General features: G+C 62.1%; 2 protein-coding genes across 5 annotated transcripts; both read left to right on the plus strand.

Moving 5' to 3' along the window:
- Positions 1–2,028: 2,028 nt before the first annotated feature.
- On the plus strand, positions 2,029–4,140 carry TNFRSF13C (TNF receptor superfamily member 13C). Of its 3 annotated transcripts, none has more exons than XM_043441082.1 (3): positions 2,029–2,310; positions 2,603–2,947; positions 3,485–4,140. In XM_043441082.1, exons 1-3 carry the CDS (start codon positions 2,175–2,177, stop codon positions 3,664–3,666), a joined length of 663 nt encoding a protein of 220 aa, XP_043297017.1. In that variant the 5' UTR covers positions 2,029–2,174; the 3' UTR covers positions 3,667–4,140. The 3 variants fall into 3 exon arrangements, with proteins under 3 accessions (XP_043297017.1, XP_043297018.1, XP_043297019.1); XM_043441083.1 differs by having other exon boundaries at positions 2,034–2,310; positions 2,681–2,947; XM_043441084.1 differs by having other exon boundaries at positions 2,054–2,310; positions 2,684–2,947.
- A 3,736-nt stretch (positions 4,141–7,876) lies between these two features.
- SHISA8 (shisa family member 8) lies at positions 7,877–17,526 on the plus strand. Of its 2 annotated transcripts, XM_043441081.1 has the most exons (5): positions 7,877–12,141; positions 12,260–12,911; positions 15,479–15,612; positions 16,315–16,461; positions 16,836–17,526. In XM_043441081.1, the coding sequence occupies exons 2-5, from the start codon at positions 12,388–12,390 to the stop codon at positions 17,228–17,230; spliced, it is 1,200 nt and encodes a 399-aa protein (XP_043297016.1). In that variant the 5' UTR covers positions 7,877–12,141; positions 12,260–12,387; the 3' UTR covers positions 17,231–17,526. The 2 variants fall into 2 exon arrangements, with proteins under 2 accessions (XP_043297016.1, XP_043297015.1); XM_043441080.1 differs by having other exon boundaries at positions 7,877–12,911.
- The last annotated feature ends 244 nt before the right edge of the window (positions 17,527–17,770 follow it).

The raw sequence follows: 17,770 nt of genomic DNA on the forward strand, positions 1-17,770 counted from the left end.
CCTGGGAAATCCCAAGGACCGGTGGTGGGCTACAGTCCATGGGATCCCCAAGAGATGGACTGAGCACGCACACACACACACACACACACATACACACAGAGGTTAGAAGACATGCCTGATGCTATTAAGGGGGCCTTCCCACGGCTAACAGGTAATAGCGGCATCAGGGGTGGGGAGGGGGACCCAGTCTTCTAGTCTTGCCCCTGCCCCTCTGCCCCTAGGAGGGCTTGCCTTGCCCTGGCTCCTGGGCAGGCTCCTGACTCCCCCACCCCTTCAACACACACCCACACTCACACCCACACCCCCGCCTCAGACCCACTTCTCCTTTGCAGTTGCCCCACCGCCTACACCTTCCTGCCACGGAGTTGCTGGCCCGTGGGCAGGGGACGGAGAGGCAGTGGGCCCCGGGCTCCTCAAGGCCAGCCGTCTCAGGGTTTCCGGAGCCAGAAACCTGGGAGGGGGGCTAGCCCTGCTCCCCTCATTCCATCACGTCCCTCTTTCCTCCGAAACAACTGCTGGCTCGTTCCCCGGCCCTGGGCTGTGGTGCCAACCTCCTTGCTGTGCTGCCCACCCTGGCCAGGCTGCAACTCCACAGCAGCGGGCAGAGGGTCCCTTCGAAGGCACAGCTCAGAGACTCTCACCTACTCCAACACCTCCTGGGGCTCCTCACCCCCCAGGGCCTGTGGCTCAAGGCCTGGCCCAGCCCATCCGCAGCCTTGGGCCCCCAAGGCAGCGTCCAAGCCAGGACCCAGGGCAAGCTTCCCCTTGCCCCTCTCTTGCTTGTGAACTTGTCCGTCCCACCTTCTCTCTGGAAGGTTTCCCTCCTGCTTGAGCCGCTAAAGATCTACTCCTGGCCCTGAGCCCCCTCCCTGCCCCGCGGACAGTTACTCTTTCCTCTGTGTATCTCCAGCCCTGAGTGCTTAGGGGTCTGGTACGGCCCACCACGAGGGCACCACGCCCATGCTCCTTCCTGAGGCTCTCTGCTAGCCCCGTCCCCCCGGCCGCTCCAGGTAGGGGGTCCAGCATCTGTCCAGGAAGGCCAAGGGAGCTGGTGTGTCTGCCTGAGACTTGGTCCGAGAGACACAGGTGAGAGTCAGGAGGGGCAGCCCCAAACTCTAGGGAGTAGAGTCAGACAGGGGGGGCCTCGATGAGACACAGGGGCGAGCAGGCCTGAACACACACAGCCCTGGGGAAAAGAAGTCGAAGTGGGTGGCCTGCATACTGCCTCCTGGGCCTTGGTCTGTCTATCTGTTTATCGGTTGGTCTGAGTCTCCCTCTTGCTTAAGAGCTAGAGACCGAGGTGTGCTTGGACCTACCCCATCCGCGCACTCCATTCCAGCCAGTGCTTAACAGGCAGGTCTGACTGGGACACTTCCTGCTGAAAGCCCTCCATGGCTCCCCAGTGCCCTTGCAGCCAGGGTCTTGGCTTCTCTCAGTTAAAGCCCCAGTCCCGCCCTCTGGTCCCAGCACTACCTGGCCTTCGGATTTGGCCGAAGGCCTTTGTTTACACTGCCTGCTCCAGTGGATCTCACTCCATCTAGCAAACACCTGCTCGTCCTATTCACAAAGTTGCCCTGTCCACAAAGCTTCCCCGTCCCCTAGGTGGGGATCATCTTCAGGGATGCTGTGACGGAGAGGCACTGCCTCCCCCATCACCACCTCCCAATGCGGGAGTCCCCCGGGGGCCTGGGACAGTGTGGGCGCTCCGGTTGTGTTTGATGAACTGACCAGCACTGCCTGAGAAGGACAGGAGGGCTCCCCGGAGGAGGAGGCAGGAAGGGGAAGAGGGCCAGCGAGGATGGCCTGGGACCACAGGCTGGCCATGGGGGGGCAGGACGGAGGAGGCCACCCCAGAGCTCTGTGTCCTGCTTAAGGGGCCCATCCTCTGTGCCCCAAGATAAAGCCCCGGGTCTCAGTCCCAACCTGATTTCACTGCCCAGAAAAGGGCCCGCCCAGTGGCTGTCTAGGGGTGATGGTTGAATGGAGAAACCACAGAAAGAAGGTCTGGGGTGCTGGGCCACGGGCTAAGAGTGGTCCCACTCCAGCAGGCAGGAGGGCGGGTTGGGGCGGAGTGGGTGGCGCCCCGCCCGGTTTCCTCCCGGCGGGGCAGCAGAGGCCAGACTCGGTCCGGAGGGCGGCGGGGGTGCGCGCAGAAGGCTAGAGGCTTTGGCAGCATGCAGCGAGGGCGGAGAAGCATGCGGGGCAAGGACCGGCCGGCACCCACGCAGTGCCTGCAGACCCAGTGCTTCGACCCGCTGGTCCGCAACTGTGTGGCCTGCAGTCTCCTCCGGACGACGGAGCCTAGACCGGGTAAGAGTCGAGCCGCGCCGACGCATGGCGCGCGCGCGGGTCAGCCCTGGAGCGGGAAGGAGGGTGATGCCAGGAATCGCAGGCATGCCCTCCCCACCCCCCACCCGCCGCCGCCCTGTCCCAGGACGTGGGGAGGGGGCGGGGGCCTCGGGTTAACTGGCGAGGTGGGGTGGGGAATGTGAGCTGGGGGCCTGGAGAGGGGACCAGCCGTCGGCGCGTGGCCCTCACGGCCCCCTCTCGCCCCCTCGGCCTGCGCTGCCCCGCCCGGCCGTCCCCCCCCTCCGCGGCCCAGCCTCACCTTCCTCCGGCCCTCCCCCTCCCCACGCCCCCCTCTCCTCCGCCCCCTGCTCCCCCTGCCCGTCCCCTCCAGCAGGCAGCCCGAGCAGCCTGGCGCCCGGGACGGCGCTGCAGCCGCAGGAGTCGGCGGGCCCGGGGACCCCCGCGGAGGCCGAGGCGGCGCTGCCGCTCCCGGCGCTGCTCTTCGGAGCCCCCGCGCTCCTGGGCCTGGCGCTGGCCCTGGCCCTGCTCGGGCTGGTGACCTGGAAGCGCCGCCGGCGGCGGCGGCTGGGCACGGCGATGGCCCCTGAGACTCCCGAGGCCCCGGAGGTCCCAGAGGCCCCGGACGGAGACCCAGACAGTAAGTTCCTCGTCTAGGGGACCCGAGAGGACTGGGGGACGTCGGAGGGGAGACATGGCCCTTGAGGGGTCCAAGGGGGGCTGGGTGAAGGAGTAGGGATGATCTGAAGGAGGCAAGGCCGAGTGCAGAGAAATAGTCCTGCCAGAGACCCCCCCAGTCCAGGCGGGGGACACAGCTCTAGTGCCCCAGACCTGTGTGAGGAAGAGACACAAGGCTGGGGAGCCCGGTTTGGGGTGGGGTGGGGGGTGGTGGCCTGTTCTGCCTTCTCTCTGGGACGGCCAGACCGGTTCCCACCTCTCCTCGCCCTCTGTCAGCACTGGCATTTTGCCAGCCAGCTCTAGAAACTTCCCGTCCTGAGGGCCCATCACGTGCCACCCCTCCCCATCCCACCAGTGGGGCTTTATCAACTGACTTCTCTCCCATCAGTCAGACGGCTCTCCCTCCAGGGAGGCTTCCAGAACAGGGGGTGGGGACGGCTGTGAGCCGATCCTGACCCTGCGCCACCCACAAACACCCCCCCCCCCGCCGCCTCCCCAGAGCCCCTGGACGTTGACCCCACACTCTCCCCCGGAACCCTGGATGCCATGGCTCCCATCTGGCTTCCGCCCAGTGAAGACCCGGCGGCCACCCCTCCTGCCCACAGCGTCCCTGTGCCAGCCACAGAGCTGGGTTCCACTGAACTGGTGACCACCAAGACAGCCGGGCCTGAGCTACAGTAGCGACTGAGGAGGGCAGCAGGTGGCCCCCTCCCTCTCTACGGGCCACCAGCCAGACTTGGAGGTTGAATTCAGTTCTTCACCCCGGTGCCCACTGTCCTTTCTGGGAGCCCACCTGCTCCCCAGCTAACCCTGCAGAGCTACAGGCACCCAGACCACAGGGCTTGGACTGCATGGCATTGTATGGCATGTTAGCATTTGGCTTAAACTCATACTGGGCTGCCCAGGCGGCGCTAGCAGTAAAGAATCTTCCTCCCAATGCAGGAGACATTAAGGGTGGTGGGTCTGATCCCTGGGTTGGGAAGATCCCCCTGGAGGAGGAAATGGCAACCCACTCCAGTACTCTTGCCTGGAGAATCCCATGGACAGAGGAGCCTGGTGGGTTATATTCCATGGGGTCGCTAAGACTGGACATGACTGAGTGAGCACAAATACACAGAATAAATTCATACCACCTGTCGTTGTCCTTAAAGGTCATAGCTGAGTTCTGTGCTTTTTGAGTGGTTGGGAGACTCTGAGTAGAGTTTTTCCTTAAGCTTGGGGAAACCACCATAAACCAGAATGAATCTAGGAAAGCATTGAGTAGGAGGATGCTTTATTTGTAGCTGGGTTGTATTCAATACTTGCTCTCGGAGCTGTCCCGCTTTTAAACCAATACAAATGGCAGCAGTGAGTAACCAACTGACGCTGACCGGTTTGCTTTGGGATTTAGTACAAGATGAGTTTAAGAAATAGCCTGAATTGTGCTGGTTCTTGGGTATCTGTATCCTAGGGTCACCACTGAGCTTGGCCCAATCTGCTAAGATCTGTGATGCCGTTTTCGCCCTGGTGGCAGCTTCCAGAGCCCCAGGCTCACACTTGCGAGGAAGTCTAGAGCCTGTGGGGCTGGACTGCAATTGCACACGAGGCATGCGGACAGCGTGTCAGCATGAGCCCACCTGGAGTCCTAGCGGCCTCCGGGGCCCACAGAGCTATATACAGGGCAGCCCCAGGACCAGCAGGAGGCTCCTTACTTAGGAGGCCAGGGCAGGCCTGTGGCCTTGAACCAGCTGGACCCGGTGTCCTGTGAGTGCCCTTCACTCTGTGGCCTGTCCTCCCCAAGTCAGGCATCCACTACCCCAGTGGAACTGTTCCTCTGACCATGGTGCCCCCCGGCCCTGGGGCCTGGAACCAAGACCCTGTCTCCCAGTTCTGGACCATGCTGTGCATTCAGTCAGCCACTGGCTTTCCTGCCCAACCTCCTGTGATCAGGAGGGTTAGATCCTCCTGACCTGGATTCGACCCTGGACTGTGTCCTTGGAATTTGTCACAGCTTAGCACTCTTGGAAGGGGCAAGGGACTGGAAGTCAGAAGATGGTATGCTGAGTACCATGTTGTCCTCCTTGTAGGTTCTTGACCATATTCTTTTCTCTTTTTTGGGCCATGCTGCACACCTTGTGGGATCTTAGTTCCCTGACCAGAGATGGAACCCAGGCCCTTGTCAGTGAGAGCTTGGAGTCGTAACCCCTGGACTGCCAGAGGATTCCCACCTTGACCGTGTTCTATTCTATGCATCAGTTGCTCTCTGTCCATCTGCCCCTGACCTGCCCATCAGCGCTGCCCAGTAGACACCTGCACTTCCGGCCCAGCCCTTTCCCAGCTCAGAAGATAGTCAGTGGCCAGCAACGTTTGGTGCCCCCAGAACCCGGACAGCCACATCTGAGTCTCTTCTCTCCATCCTGAACACATCTCAGATGCCTCCCCCCATCCCCCGGCCACCAGGTGGCTGAGGTGAGGTCAGGGTGAGGGCTATAGGCAGGAGGGTCGGGGGCAGGCCCAGAATGGGCCCAACTTTCCATTTCTCTGCATCTCAGAGTTGGGGGAGCCTGAGCTGTTCTTGGCCACCCCTGTCCCCTCCCCACCTTTGCTACCACAGCCAGGGGGGTGGGCCCTGGCGGCGACACAAGTGGGCGCAGCCCCCTGGGGCCCAGACATGCAAACCTCTGGCACCGCTGTGTCCCCACTGAACCCCTGGTCCAGTCTGTTTCCTTTTCTGAAAAATGGAGGTGGGGGTTGGATGCAAAGCTCTCCTCCAGGCCTGTGGCCCTCCAAGGACTGGAAGGAAACCTAGAGGATTCCCACTCCTCACCTCCAGTTCACAGATGAGAACACCGAGTCTCTGTTTCCTGGAAGGAGAGTCATTGCTTTAAAAAGGCCTTGACCTTTTTTAGAGCCCTTTTGGTCAAACTGCTTTCCTGAAAATCTGGACCAGTTCTTGTCCCTGAGCAGGGATTATATGACTCATTTTGCAGATAGGAAAGAAGAGGCCCAGAGAGGTGGAGGGACCTGGCCCAAGATACAATCCACAGTGGTGGAGCTGGGCTAGACCTGGGCACCTGCTGGCCAGAAGGTCCCAGGAGCAGACCAGGGAGCTGAAGACCCCAGGCATTGGTTCCAGGCTTTGCTCTTTATTTTCATCTCGACTCAAAGATTTCCCTTCCCAACTGGTCTCTTTCTGCAGTAAGAAGGATCCAAGATAGACTGGGAAAGCTGCTTGTTGGGATCGGAACCCAGGGAAGTAGCCTCCCTCCCCCTAGCCTGTTTCTGGCCAGATTTTCCTGGTGCAGAGTCAGGTGTCCCCAAGGTCCCCAGGGCCCTGCAGGTGGGGGCGGGGCTGGCTGAAGTCTCAGTTCCTCCTGGGGCTTCCTGCAGGCACCTCTCACTTCCTGCCTGACAGCCCTGGCTCCTGGCTCAAGGTGGGGGTGGGGAGGCCCAGCTGGTGAGGCCAGGAGGAGGAACGTGACCCCTAACCTCCCTCTGTCCCGTTAGAGATGGTCCCACACAGCTCTTGCTTTTAGAAGCTGTGGCATCTCTTGGGGCCTGTCTGCCACATGCAAAATGGAACCCAAGGGGCAACCAACTGTCCAAGATTAAAGAGGCCATGTGGCAAGTAGGGGCTCTACCTCATGAATGCCTCTATTGACTTCTTTCTCTGGGATGCAGACACTTTTCTGCCCAGAGCCCCTCAACCCTCAGAAATTCATCCCCACCCCTCAGCCCATGTGAGTTTCCCAGAGCTGGCCCGAGGCTCTGGTCTCAGGGGTTACCACTCCCATCTCCCTTTGTCATCTGTTTACTGCCCTGTTGATCCCAGATCCCAGCAGGCCTGCGTTGTGCCAGAACCATGCTGGTCAGTGCCAGGAGATCAGCCTCAGACCCTGCCTTAGGTCCTATTCCAGTGGGAGAGACAGAGCAGGACACGACCACAGGACAGGGTGATCCCGGCCAGAGCCAGGGAATGCCCCCAGTAGGTGCGGTGGGTGGAGGGGGGTAAGGGGGGCGCGGAGAAGGGGGACGGGGGTGTGTGTATGTGTGTTAATTCAGCATGTAGAGTGCTTTGGAGAGTAGGAGGTATGCCCCAAGGCCTGCAGACCTGTCTTGCTGGAACAGAGCAGACCAAGGGCATTCCTGGCCCAGGGAGCTGTGTGCAAAGGTGCAGAGAAGTCGGGGCAGGGGGAGGGGCTGGAGACTTGGGCTCACGGCTGCTAGGTGCCAGGTGAGGCTGTCAGAACCTTCCCTGTGGCCACTCCCACCTTGTGGCACCTAGGGGCACCCACCTCTGGGAGCACGGCGCTCCTTCAGCCCCATTGCTTGGTCTCACCCTTTCTGTCACCTCCAGACCCTATAGACCTCCCCTGGGCACAAAGTGGGAGCCCACTCCCATCTTCTCTGTTGTGGGTGACTCAGGCCAAATTCTCTGTTACCCAGAACCGAAATCTGACCTTTCTCCCGTATCTGCTGGCTCCCCAGCAGTTTGATCCTGAACTGGGGGCGGGGAAGGGGGGTTGCAGGGGGATGGGTGGTAGGAACAACTGCCCAGGGTCACAAGGAGAGTCGAGGAGAAGCCAGGAGGACACAGACGTCTGTGTTCTGGCCCGTACTCTTCGGGGGACTCTGCATGGGTTTCGGGGGCCCACCGGGCCTCTTGAGCATCTCTTCACTCCCCTGAGCGCAGAGAATCTGAGGACCAGCCCCGGGCGTCCTACATGGATCCAGGACAGTGCCTGCGACTCCGGCGCAGGTGAAAGTCTATGTCGGCGGCTCCTGCGGTCAGCGAGACCCGGGGCACCTGGACCGCCTGCCTTCGGGCACCGGAAGGCGGGGCTGCGGGAGGGAGGGTGGGGCCAGGGCCAGAGGCGTGGCGAGGGCGGGGTCAAGGAGGGAGGTGGGGCTGAGGAACTCCAAGCCTCGGGGTATCAGGAAAGGGGCGGGGCCAGGAGCTGGTAGAAGGGGTGGGTCCGAGGCCCACCTGCAGGGAAAAAGGCAGGTCGTGTAGGAGCAGGGCACCGAGATAATTGTAGACTCCAAACTCCGGACCGCCGCGCTCACGCGGGGTCCCCGTCTTCAAACGAGGCCCGAGGACCGCGACCCGAGCCGGAAGGGGTCCAAATGAAGGGGCTTGGCCCCGACTTTGGGGAGAGGTGGCCTACCCGGCTCTGTCCCTCTCCTCCGGCTCGGCGCTGCGCGCTCGGAGCTGACCTCGGAGCTCTGTCCTAGGAACTGGCATGCAGGCGGTGTTAGAGAGCACCTGTGCGGAGTGGAGGCGCGGTATGGCCTCCGCCGAACACATGTCCTCTCTGGGTCTAAGGTCACTGTGGGCAGCTCCAGACTTGCACCTTCGTTGCGTGCACGCGTGTTTGCGAAGGGAAGCTGAGCTCCAGCACCCAGCGCCAGTCCCCACCTCCAACCCCCCCTGCTCCCTCGAGACCTCAGGAGCCCGGGCGCATCCCGTCCCTCCCACAGCTGGAGCCTGAGTCACGAACTGCCTCTCAGGGAGACAAAGGAGCCTCGGGTCCTCCCCTGCAGACCTCCCCCCCAACGTACATTCTTCAGCATCTGCACTAGCAGGGAATCCATGGTCCCTTGCAATTGCAATATCTGCTTCTTGGGTAACCTTCCACCATAGACGAAATGGGAGCAAGATGGGCTTGGCAATGACTCACGGAGGGCACCCACGGTGGAATAACCGTCTTAGCACAGCTGTGGTGGGGGCTCCCAAAAGGCTGCAGGCTCCTATGTTTTTCGACCGGAGACCCGTTGGCCGCTCCCTGCAGCCCCGAGGAAGAAGAGCTAGCAGCCCATCTTGCAGATGAGAAAACTGAGGCCCAGAAATGTTGATCAGTCTTATTAGAGTCAGAATTCCAACTCATATTAGTCTGGATCCAAAGTGAAGAATAAATAGGAGTTCTCAGTGTGAGGGGCTGGAAAGGCATTCCAGGAAGAAACAACCTGTGGGAGGGCCCAGGGTTTCATGGAGGAGTTGATGTGCCAGGTGTTAGCATTGGGGGTACTGCCGGGCCTCTGGGCCGGGGGCCTCCAGCTGCTTTCTCTGTACTGAACTAGTCAGAAGGTAGGTTTGGGGCACACAATGCAGGTTCCAGGCCAGACTCCGGCCCTCCCAGGCTGTGTGCCAAGTCATTCCCCTTCCTGGGGTCTTGGGTTTCTCTCTAGAAAGGCTGGGCAGACTGGTTACCTACCACCTAGAATCCGGAGGCTGAGGCCCAGGCCAGGTTCTTAATGTATATCCCTGATCTCTCCTCTCAGGACTCTGAGCCCTGCCCAGCCAAACCTGGGCACCAGGTGAGGACTCAACAGGGAGGGTTGTGCACAGGCACATTCACACTGCCACACACACATACGCACATGCCCACCTGCAGTGAAAGCCCTCATAGTCGTGCCAGCCCCAGATGTGTACACACTCACTCATGTTCTCGAGCACACTCAGACACCCACACACTCCAGATCCCAGCTCTCGGAGCTGGGGGCAGGGCAGGTGCCCTTCATGAACAGAGACTCGGCTCCTCTGCCCGCCCCGTGGAGCTCGCTGCAGATGCCAGGGGTTATTTTAAGCCTGGATCAATGGATGACTTTTGGTGATACAGGCTTGGGGGCGGCGGGCAGTGGAGATGAGGGGCCGGTGCTCTGGAGCCTTGTCATGGAGAGAGATCCCAGGGTCCAGGGAGGGCAACTTGGACAAGGGGGTCCCCCCTTAACTGGACTGCTCCATCTCTAGATCCCCTTGCCAAGCACATGGCTGGGCACCTGGGGGACGGTGTCAGCTGAGTGGACGGTCAGACCCCAGGCTCCACCAGTCAGCTGTGGTCTCTCTTTGCATTTGCCCTCTCTGGGTCATCCTCCACCCCAAGGCTGAATGTTCACATGGAGAGGGCATTGAGTGCCTGGCACGGACCCAGTAGGTGTGGGCATCTATGGTTCCTGGCTGACCCCTAAGCCAGACTGAGATGGGGAGGAAGCCATGGGTGTGGGGAGGAGTTGGAGGTTGGACATCAGTCCCTTGGGGCTATGGTATCGGGGTGTCTGGAATCCAGGTCCTTCATTGGATAAATGGAGACATATATCCTGATTGCGATCAATTTGGGGTGGAAGCTGGGCAGGGCATCCAATGATGCCAAGAGAGTAGGTGCAGGAGAGGGGCCCAGGGAGGAGCAGAGCATTGGAAGACTTGCTCTGGGTCCAACAGGGTCATGTTACCCAGGAAGAGGTCACAGTCCTGGGGAGCAGTGACAAGCCTCTTGAAACCTAGTGCCCAGCAATAGGGTGGGAAAGAGGGCAGACGCAGTCACCCTCCGAGACTCAGTGACCCGGAGGGCTGCTTGGCAGTGTGTGTTGGGGGCATGGATACAAACTAGGCAGTCTGTGCCATGGATTCCATTTTCTAGGAATACCAGCTAAACAAGCAGCAAAGGATGCACCAGAAAACACAAAGTCCTAAAGCAGAATAATATACGGAAGGTTTGACAGCAAGGAGTAAATGAAAAACCAGTTACAAAGCAGTTTGTAAATCATCAGTTTTCCCTGGTAATGACTAAGGCAATTTCATTTTATTCCTTTATTCATCTATTTCCTTTTTTCTCTAAAATTGTAATAAAGCCTTTTAGTAGGGTAGGGTCTCCTGGGCTGGATCCAAAGCATGTTTGTGGGTGGAGGAGAGAGGAGCAGTCTGTTTTTGGCCAGGGCATAAGGAATGGGGGAGGGCTTTGTAGGGAGGTCACCCTCCTTCCTGTCTTAGCCCTGAAATTAGCCTGTCAGCCCCTCATCTCATCAACAGAAAACCTGATCCTCCTTTAAATGTAAATCTGTCTCCTTCCTACCTCCACCTCCTCCATTTTTATAAGCTGATCCCAGTTACTGAGTGAAGACAGGATGCAAGGGGGAGCAGGAAGGACGCAAGGAGCTCAAATTCTTCATCTGAAACTCGAGGCTAGAGTCACTTCATTCATTCAGCAGATGTGGCAGAAGTCTGTACTGCGGGGACACCAGGGAACTGGCCCACGCAGTCGGTGCTCTCATCTAGACAGTGGGAGGCCCCATATTGACCCCTCCCTGCCAGAAGAGACAGTTTCTGATGTTAAAATGAGAAACTGAGGCAGGGAAAAAACAAGGCACCTCACCTGGGTTGCTCGGATCGCATTGTGCAGTTAAAACAAACTTCACAATCATAACTGAGTAGTGCTCTGAGTAGGTTCCCTCCCGGGCCCTACCCCTACCCCCCGGGCTTGAGAAAGGACCTGAGGGTCCAGTGGGGACCAGGGCGAAGGGTCTGACAAGGGCTCTGCCCCAAGTGGAGTCCCTGAGGCTAAACCAATCTCCTCCCTTTCTCACCTGGAATGGCAGGAGAGATCCAGGGAGCGCCAGACTAGGCCATGTCCATCGCTCATAGGCGTGTGGTCACCGCAGGACCCCAGCCCAGCGTCCAGGAAGTTCTGGGACCCAGATTCGTGTCCCAGGGTTAACACTGAATCCGAGGCGGCCTGGAGAGAACCTAAACTTGGCCCTCTGCTGCGGTTCTGCTGGAAGTTTCCTTCCCATTTAACAGCCAGAAAATCGAGGCGCGCAGAAGGGAATGGCCCTGCCTCAAGCCACACTTGTGTCTGGATCGGAACTGGCGGAGGGCACGGGGAGGACGGGGTACAACAGCGACCCGCCAGGGCTTCCCGGTCCCTTCAGTCCCCGCACCTGTAAACACATGCGCTCCCGCGGCGGGCCTAGTGTCCGAAGGAACAGTACCGAGAGCCTTGGGCTGCGTGCCCTGGAGCGCCCGATCCGAGGACCGCTCGCGGCGGGCCTTTAGGGAGGGTCTCGGTGGGGCGCTCCGCCGGTGCGGGGCCCGCCGCGCCCCCGCCCTCCCGCCGCCGCGGCCGCGCTCCTCCCCCGGCCCTGCCTCCCTCCCGCCTGCCCTCCTTCCCCCGCTCCCTCCCTCCCCCGCCCGCCCGAGCCCGCGCGGAGCCGGAGCCGCAGCCAGAGCGCGGGCAGCGCGGAGCGGGCGGCGGGAAGGCAGTGGTATCCGGCGGCCCGCCGCCCCCGCTAGGCCCGGGACTCGCACACCCGCCGGGCCGGGACCGCGCGCAGGCGAGGACCCGCCGCCCGGCCCGGGGTAGGGGCAGTCCCAGGGCGCCGACTGGCCAGCTCGGGTCCGAGGTGAGCCTCCGAAGAGTACGCGCCCACTGGAGACGCGGCCCCGCGAGGCCCAGACCGAACCCCGCCCCAGGACCTGGGGTCCTCGCGGGAGGCTGACGACACAGACGGTGTCTTCCAGGAGCCAGCGGCAGGGCGGCGAGGCGGGTGCGATCCCAGCCGGCGCGGACCAGCGGGCCCGGAGCGCGGCGGGAAGGAGCCGCGGCGCGCCGCCATGCGCCGGGTGCTGTAGCCGAAGGCGCGGGCCCGATGGAGCGGGCCGGGGTGCGGGGGCTGCGCGGCCGCCGCGGGCTGCCGGGGCTCGGGCTTGGGCTCTGGCTGGCGCTGCTGCTGGCGCGGCCGCCGTCGGGCCGCGCGGGGGCCCCCGAGGCGCAGGAGCCGGCGGCTCCAGGCACAGCGGCCCCAGCCGGGGGCGACCGCTGCCGCGGCTACTACGATGTGATGGGCCAGTGGGACCCGCCCTTCAACTGCAGCTCGGGCGCCTACAACTTCTGCTGCGGCACGTGCGGCTACCGCTTCTGCTGCCACGACGGGCCGCGGCGCCTGGACCAGAGCCGCTGCTCCAACTACGACACGCCGGCCTGGGTGCAGACTGGCCGGCCGCCCGCGCGCGCCCGCGACGCCGCCGCGCCCCGGGACCCGGGCCGCGAACGCAGCCACACGGCCGTCTACGCGGTGTGCGGCGTCGCCGCGCTGCTGGTGCTAGCGGGCATCGGGGCGCGCCTGGGCCTGGAGAGAGCGCACAGCCCGCGCGCGCGGCGCACCGTGACCAGGTGAGCGCGCGCGGCCCGGGGCCGAGGCCCGGGACCCCCTCCTCACCCCCTGGACGGCCAGCCTGCCGGGTGGGCTCCCCCTCGCGATCCTGCGTTCTTCCTGACCCTCTGGGACCTCCGGTCCTCTCAACAGCCCCCTCCTCCAGGTTTTGCCTCCCCGCTTCTGACTGTCTCCATGTCTGTTTCTCCCCCCATCCCCCCTTCACGGAGGGAGACAGCTGATACCGCGCCGTCTCCCCTTGACCTTCCGGCGGGAGCTGGGTGCTGAGCCGCCTTCCCCCGCGGCTCCCGCCTCCTCCGGAGTTGGGGGGAGGGCAGGTCGCTTGACAGAGGGCACAAAATCCGTGCCTAGGGGAGGGGGCCTGGGGCCCGAGCCCAACTAGCGCTGGGTTGGGCGTTGTGCACTGACCTAGCGTCGGGCATCTCAGGTCCCCAGGGAAGGGACATTTTCTGTGGCTCCCTTGGCTCTCTCCCCTCCTGCTTCCCTTCCCACTCCCCACCCCCCACCCCACCCCCAAAGCTGTGACTCAGGCCTGACCTTATTTCCCTAGTGTTCTTAGAAGACCTCCCCATCTCACCCCACTCAGTGCCCCCTGGCTAGAAGGGGATCCGAATTGGGAGCCGTACAGGTTCATTTTGGCTGCGGTCTGGACAGGTGCTGAGTTCTGAGTTTTGTGTTAAGTGGGGGTCACAGGACTCAGGTTCCCTACCTCAGCTGGGAAAGGGACTCTGGGATTCAGTGTCCCAAACCTGAAACCCTCACCCACACCCCATACCCCAACACACACTCACATGCCCCCAGTCACCCCATGTCCTGGGGCCTGTGCCCTCCCTCTCACTCATCCAGGCCCGGCTCCCCTGGGTGTGTGGGCTGCAGACACGGTGTGCGACAGGCTGGTACTTAGAAGTGATCGCGGAGAGAGGCCCCCATGCCTGGGCGGGCTAGGTGTTAATGCTTCCCCACTCCTAGACTTCCCTCAGGGGCAGGAGGGCTTCCTTGGCACTCTGTGGGACCCCTCACCTCCAGACCACCCAGCCCACCTGCTGTAAGGCAGCTGTAGGCTGGAACCGGGACTGGAACCCTGGCTTCAGCCGCTGTGCTGCGTGCGATGTGGTGCCTCTCACCCTGGGTGCTGGATGCTCCCGGAGCAGGGCCTGGGCCTCCTGAGCTTGGAGCCTCCTGGAGCTGGGTGAGGGGGAGAGGACAGGGCCTGTCCTTGGTCCGAGCGGGGCAGCAGGACCTGGGGGCCATGATGGTGGAGGGGAACAGCTGTAGCAGCCTAGGGACACATTCATCCGGAACCCACTTTGTCCTCAGGGGACCAGGAAGCAGGTCTAGTGATGCTTCGGGAAGAGCCGGGCCACCCCTGATGTGCTGTGTCGCGTGGGCCAGTGCCTTTTTCTGTCTGGGCTTTAGGCTCCTATGTGCCCTGACTCCATTTCTTTTTTGGGGAGACCTGGAGCTTGTGTGTGGGTGTGCTCTGAGTCCCTGCCCTCCTCCCCTCAAGTCACACCCTTAATTCTGCTTTGTTGAGCTTGCTGGTCAGGGAAGGCTTCTCAGACGGCTTGGTGGGGAGTCCGAGTCTGTCTCTGGAGAAAGTTTGTGCAAAGGCTCAGAGGCATGAAAATCTCTCAGGTATTTGGGAGAGCTGGCTGGTGGGTGCTCAGAGATGAGACCACGGGGGTGAGCAGCCAAGGAGTGAGCAGGGCACGTGGATCAGCTCAGGCAGCCACTAGGAGACCTTCAGCTCCTGCCACATTGCAGCCAACTGCGCCCATCCCAGGTGTCCCATCTCCGTGGGCTTCAGCATGAAATCAGTCATTTGAGGCCCCAGCGAGGAGAAAATCATGGGTTCTGGACTCTGAAGGCAGCTGGGCTGAAGGCTGGGTTTGGCTGTCTGTGGGGAAGGCTCAGTCAGATCCCGTCACAGCTGGGTGGGGGCTGGGTGTCCCGGTACCAAGGTCACACAGCCTTTGGTGCGGGGCTGGCACTGCGGGGTCTCCTGGCTCCTCCTTCCCCGCACTGTCCATCCTCCCTGCTTGTGCTGGCAGCTAAGTCCTGGAACACAGCAGAAACCCCTGCGGCAAGAGGGGAGGAAGGCAGGCAGGTAAAAAAAAAAGGCTTCCTGGTAGAGGAAGGATTCTGGTGGGCTTTGAAGAATGAGTAGGAGTTATCCCAGAGGAGACGGAGAAGGAGTAGCACAAAGCCCAGGAGCCAGAGATGCTCAGATGCTTGTGTTGAGAGAGGGGGCGCAATATGGAGGGTCTTGGGGAGTAGACTCCAGAAAGGGGAGGGGGGGAGCCTTTGGAAAATAAAGTGGTCCTGGTTACATATGACCGCATTAGTTTCCTGACCTGCTCTGAGAGTCGGCCATGTTGGGGCTACAGGTCATGTCTGGGAGAGGAAACTAGATGTTTGAGGTTAATCACTGGGGAGAGGGGAGGCCAGAGGGGTTGAAAGAGCTGCCCAGGGCCACACAGTGAGAAGTCATGGCGGGGGCTTCCTCTGATGGGCCAGACCTGGCTGGTGGGGAAACAGGCTGCCTGTCACCACTCTTTCCCCACAGGACACTGACGGAGCTCCTGAAGCAGCCCGGCCCCCAGGAGCCACTGCCTCCACCTCTGGGCCCACCTCTGGGTAGCTGTGTCCAGGTGCAGATGGGTGATGGCCTTCCCCGGGGCTCCCCCCACAAAAGCACAGGTGAGGCGGCTAGTGGCCCGGCCTTTGTTGATCCACAGCACAGAGCTGCCTTGTCAGGAGGGCCTGGGAGCAGGGGACCCGGGCGCTGAGGCTGTGTGCCGTTTCCCAGATCGAAGTGAGCTTCCCGCCTCTGTGCTCCTTGTGGTGCACAGAGTCCCTCCCGGGGTCCTGCAACCTCCAGCCTCTGGAACTCTGTGAAGAAGAGTCCAGATTCAGGGATGCCCAGTTCAGACTCTGGGTCTGCCTGGTCCTAGGCTCTGGCTCAGAGCCCTGGGGTCTGACTGGTCTGTGTCTGTGGCCTCTTGTGGGCCTTTTCCTTCCAGCTGGTGCCTCCTTCTTGGACTCCTGCTGGTGACACAGGCTTGACAGCACCTCCCCTCCCCCCACTATGGGTTCCAATCCTCAAACATTCTCTTCCTCTCTGGGAGAAGCCGATTCTGAGCCCCAGCGCCAGGCTCCAATCGAACAAGCTGGCAAGTCATCCGTTAGATGAGCACCCCCTCAGGGCTGGCTGCTATTATTCACGTTTATTCTGAGCCAGGCTCTGTCCGAGGTACTGTAGATTCTGCCGTCAGGAGACAGAGGAGGAATAAGTTCCTAAGTCATCTCACAAGTGATCGTTAATTGCCCTTGGGGAGTGGGCTGCAAAGAGGTGCGGGATGTCTTCCAGTCAGCGAGCCGAGTCTCATCTCCTCCTTCCAGATAAGAAACGCCCCAACAACGTGCCCCTGGGTTCGGTGACTGCGGGGCCCCCACGCGCACCCCGGCTGCAGGGCGGCGGCAACTTGACGCTGCAGCCCGACTTCGCCAAGTACGCCACCCTCAAGGCAGCCTCGCTCAAGGCCGCAGGTGAGAGGCAGGGTTTGTGCGGGGAGCGCCGGGCCCACTGCACCCGCGGAGGTGCAAGCGCCTGGATTGCATAGTTCGGCGTCCCAGTTCTAAAGTTCCCGGCGCTCCAGCCAGCGTCCGCATTGCCCCCTCGCCGATCGGTTCCCATGCCTTCGCCGCACCGCACCCTTCTCTGATCAGGCCGCGGGTCTGGGGCCGGAGAGCCGAATGTAGAGCCGGGAGCGTAGCCTGAGTGGGTCTGAGCCGGGAGGCGCTGAGGCCCCGCCCCCGGGACCTGGCCACGCCCCGAGGCCTGACCCCGCCCCCGGGACCTGGCCACGCCCCGAGGTCTAGGTCTGGCCCCGACCCCGACTCGAGGCTGTCTGGACCCGCAGAGGCCTCCGCGCCAGATTTCTACCAGCGTTTTCCCGCCACGGAACCCGCCCCGCTGACCCTCCCGGTGCGAGCCCGGAGGCCTCCCGAGGACTTGCCTGAGCTGCTCGACGCCTGCCCCTGGGCGCCCCCGGGCTACGCGCCCCCTGCCGGCTCCACCCCATCGGGCCACTACAAGGCCTGGACCGCCGGCCGCCCAGTCCGGCCCGCTACCCGCGGCCACCTGGTGGTTCACGCCTCCCCGGCGCCGCGACGGGCGGGCCACGCGCCCCGGAGCCAGTTCAGCGTGGAGAAGCTGCCCGAGGCCTTCAGCCCGCAGGCCCCTGGCCTTTACGGCAGCCCGGTCCGCGGACCCCGGCACCTGAGCACCAACAGCAAAGCTGAGGTCACCGTGTGAAGAAGGGGCTGCCGATTCTCTTGGAGGCGTTGCAGCGCCGGGAGCCCTCTTCTGCCCGGGAGACTTGCCACGGGCCTCATCGGGTGGGCCCAGGCCGTGGAAGGAGGGGTGCCAGCCTTGAAGTCCAGCCCTTCTGCTGCCCAGACTGAACCAGGAGAAGCCTTGGAGTCTTGCAGGGCTGAGGCCCACTGGATAAGGCCAGTGGTTCTGTCCTGGGGGCTCCTTGTGTAAGTAAACCCTTTTCTGTGACTCCCATCCCTGAGAATAAAGGGGCCCCAGCTTGGCTCTGAGAGGCACTGATGGTGGAGGTGTTGGTCATTGACTGGACAGACGGCAGTGCCAGCAGAGGGCACAGCATGTGCAAGAGCAGAGGACTGAGAGCTGGTGGGCAAGCGCTCTGGGAGATGGGGAGAAGTAGCTGGTGAGGGTGGTCAGGGCTGAAAGCCAGCCGGAATGTCCACACCAGGAGGAGCCATGGGAGAGGCGGCAGCTAGGCCCCAGCCATCTTGGAGGTTGGCACAGGAGAGAGAGCTGGTGGGC

Source organism: Cervus canadensis, chromosome 21 (genome assembly GCF_019320065.1).
Source record: "Cervus canadensis isolate Bull #8, Minnesota chromosome 21, ASM1932006v1, whole genome shotgun sequence".
Lineage (NCBI taxonomy): Eukaryota > Metazoa > Chordata > Mammalia > Artiodactyla > Cervidae > Cervus > Cervus canadensis.

What these genes read in the sequence shown, in the direction of transcription:
- TNFRSF13C (XM_043441082.1), top strand. Translation starts at nt 2,175, where the DNA reads ATGCAGCGAGGGCGGAGAAGCATGCGGGGCAAGGACCGGCCGGCACCC. An exon ending in GACGACGGAGCCTAGACCGG is followed by an intron (nt 2,311 to 2,602) that starts GTAAGAGTCGAG and finishes TCCGCGGCCCAG; the next exon opens with CCTCACCTTCCTCCGGCCCT. An exon ending in CCCGGACGGAGACCCAGACA is followed by an intron (nt 2,948 to 3,484) that starts GTAAGTTCCTCG and finishes CCGCCTCCCCAG; the next exon opens with AGCCCCTGGACGTTGACCCC.
- SHISA8 (XM_043441080.1), top strand. Translation starts at nt 12,388, where the DNA reads ATGGAGCGGGCCGGGGTGCGGGGGCTGCGCGGCCGCCGCGGGCTGCCG. An exon ending in CTCCCCCCACAAAAGCACAG is followed by an intron (nt 15,613 to 16,314) that starts GTGAGGCGGCTA and finishes TCCTCCTTCCAG; the next exon opens with ATAAGAAACGCCCCAACAAC. An exon ending in AGCCTCGCTCAAGGCCGCAG is followed by an intron (nt 16,462 to 16,835) that starts GTGAGAGGCAGG and finishes CTGGACCCGCAG; the next exon opens with AGGCCTCCGCGCCAGATTTC.